The sequence below is a fragment of the Apis dorsata genome, unplaced genomic scaffold (genome assembly GCF_000469605.1).
Source record: "Apis dorsata unplaced genomic scaffold, Apis dorsata 1.3 scaffold_7, whole genome shotgun sequence".
NCBI classification, from domain to species: Eukaryota; Metazoa; Arthropoda; class Insecta; order Hymenoptera; family Apidae; genus Apis; species Apis dorsata.
Genome location: NW_006263310.1, coordinates 64250 through 66190, shown reverse-complemented (window position 1 = coordinate 66190; position 1941 = coordinate 64250). Strand labels below are relative to the sequence as shown.

Here is a 1941-nt window from a genome sequence, read left to right as displayed (position 1 = left end):
CCTGTTATATACATTTTGGTCGCTGTGAGTACGTATAATAATTGATAAATGGCAGTCTCGTGTTGACTAACTTAACCTAATCTAACCTAAAATATACGATACAAGTATTATGAAATTCGAAGCGAAGAGAGATTTTATTTAATCGGTGACGAATGATTTTTATATGAATACAATTGGATGAAATATAATTTTTCGCAAATTGAATCGTTAAGAAAAGATAGTACAATAGAGAAAGTAAAATTTTTTTTGTTAAATACGATATACTTACTTCTTAGATATACGTTGAACAAATTAATATTTAACACGATAATAATCCTTTTCCTTTCAAATATCTCAAAAATTATAAGAGATTGTCGATCAAGTTATAAGAAAAAGTTATTCACAATGACGTCTTTGATATCTTTTTTTCTCATCGCAACTGAAGGCCTTGCTTTTTCTTTTCCTGTGCTATACCGCCATCTATACTCGTTCATTCGTTCGACTAACACTGTCATTTTTTCGTTTCTGTTTCAGGAGAATCTCAGGAAACACGTGTTGTCGACGAATCTGCATCCAGGCAAGACGATTTACGAATGCGACGTTTGCCAAGGGAACAATCCGGAACCATTTCGAACGAATTTCGCGAAAGAACTTCGCGCACATTTGTTGGAAGTGCACAGTGACACGTTTTCTACGCCTGGCCACGCGAACGACTACGTTATCGGGATTTTTAAAGTCCATCGGAGCACGGATTTCGTCGACGAGCCGAATTAATCGGTTTCGATCGTTTCGCTTTCCCGATGGAACGTTGGAAATTTACGACGGCACGTGCGTCTTAAAATTGGTAAAAGGCGACCCGCAACGGTTCACTTCGGCACACCGCGGCAACATCTTTCAAATATATCTTTCGGATCGACGATTGCTCGCGGGAGTATCGTTGAATTATCCTCGATGCACCCGGCATAGCGCACGGATGCGCGTTAGTCCTGGACGTTGTTGTTGTTCTCTCTCGTTGTTCGCGATCGTGCGAACCGGTAGGCCTGTACCACGCCAGGAAATAGTTAAAGTGATGTACGGTCACGTGGCACGATACGTAAGCACTTTAGACGCGTATACGATCGAATCTTTATATCCCTTCGAGTTTTGAGATATTATGAGAATCGTTCGAGTTCATCCGCCATAAATTATCATGGATATATAGCCGTAACCCGCATTTACGTTCTAATTGGTTTCGTAAGTCGAAAAAGACGTATATCGAAATGAACATGAAGTATATAAATACATAGATACGATTTTAAAAAATATATCTATATAGTTATGAAATGATTTTGAATTTGATTTAAATTTTATCTACATTCTTTGCTTCAAAGCAGAAGTCGTAAATCGAAAGAAACATCAAGTTGGACACGAAGAACATATATAAAGATACGAATTTAATTTTATCTTTATCTCTCGTAGAAATAGCTTTCAGCTGAATTAAAAATGATTTTGTAAATAAAATTTCGTATATACAATTATTACACGTGGATAACATTATACTTATTACAATTTCATACGAATCAAAAATATGAAAGAAGATATTATTGGTAAAAACGACGTAAGTAAAATACGACTTAGATTAGGTTAGGTTTCGTTCTTAAGCGATCAAACTACTTTCAGACGTCACTGTTTCGACATTATTTATTCGAATAAAGACGAACGAATTTCCAAAAAAAAAAAGAAAAAAAGAAAAACGGTGTTAATCTCCCCGGGACGTATCATCCCCTCCGCCCATCATTCCCAATTGTTCTTCTCGACAACGCAGGAAACGCGGACAAGGGGGTTGGGATGTGTAAAAGAAGCGGATGGAAGAGCGGAGGAAACGGGACGAAACGGTCGTTGAAAAATTCATCGTGGCTGAAAGCCAGCGGCGGACCACCTCGTGGATCGTCTTACAAGACGCGTTTCCGTCTTCGAGGGTCC

General features: G+C 38.2%; 1 protein-coding gene across 1 annotated transcript in view; it reads left to right on the top strand.

Annotated features, from left to right (window-relative positions):
• LOC102681265 (zinc finger protein 845-like) overlaps positions 1 to 1295 on the top strand; it is a 17798-nt gene extending 16503 nt beyond the window's left edge. The window contains exon 6 of the mRNA XM_006607606.1: positions 514 to 1295. Coding sequence (XP_006607669.1) covers positions 514 to 753 — 240 coding nt within the window. The 3' untranslated portion in view covers positions 754 to 1295. The remainder of the gene's footprint in view (positions 1 to 513) is intronic.
• Positions 1296 to 1941: the final 646 nt, after the last annotated feature.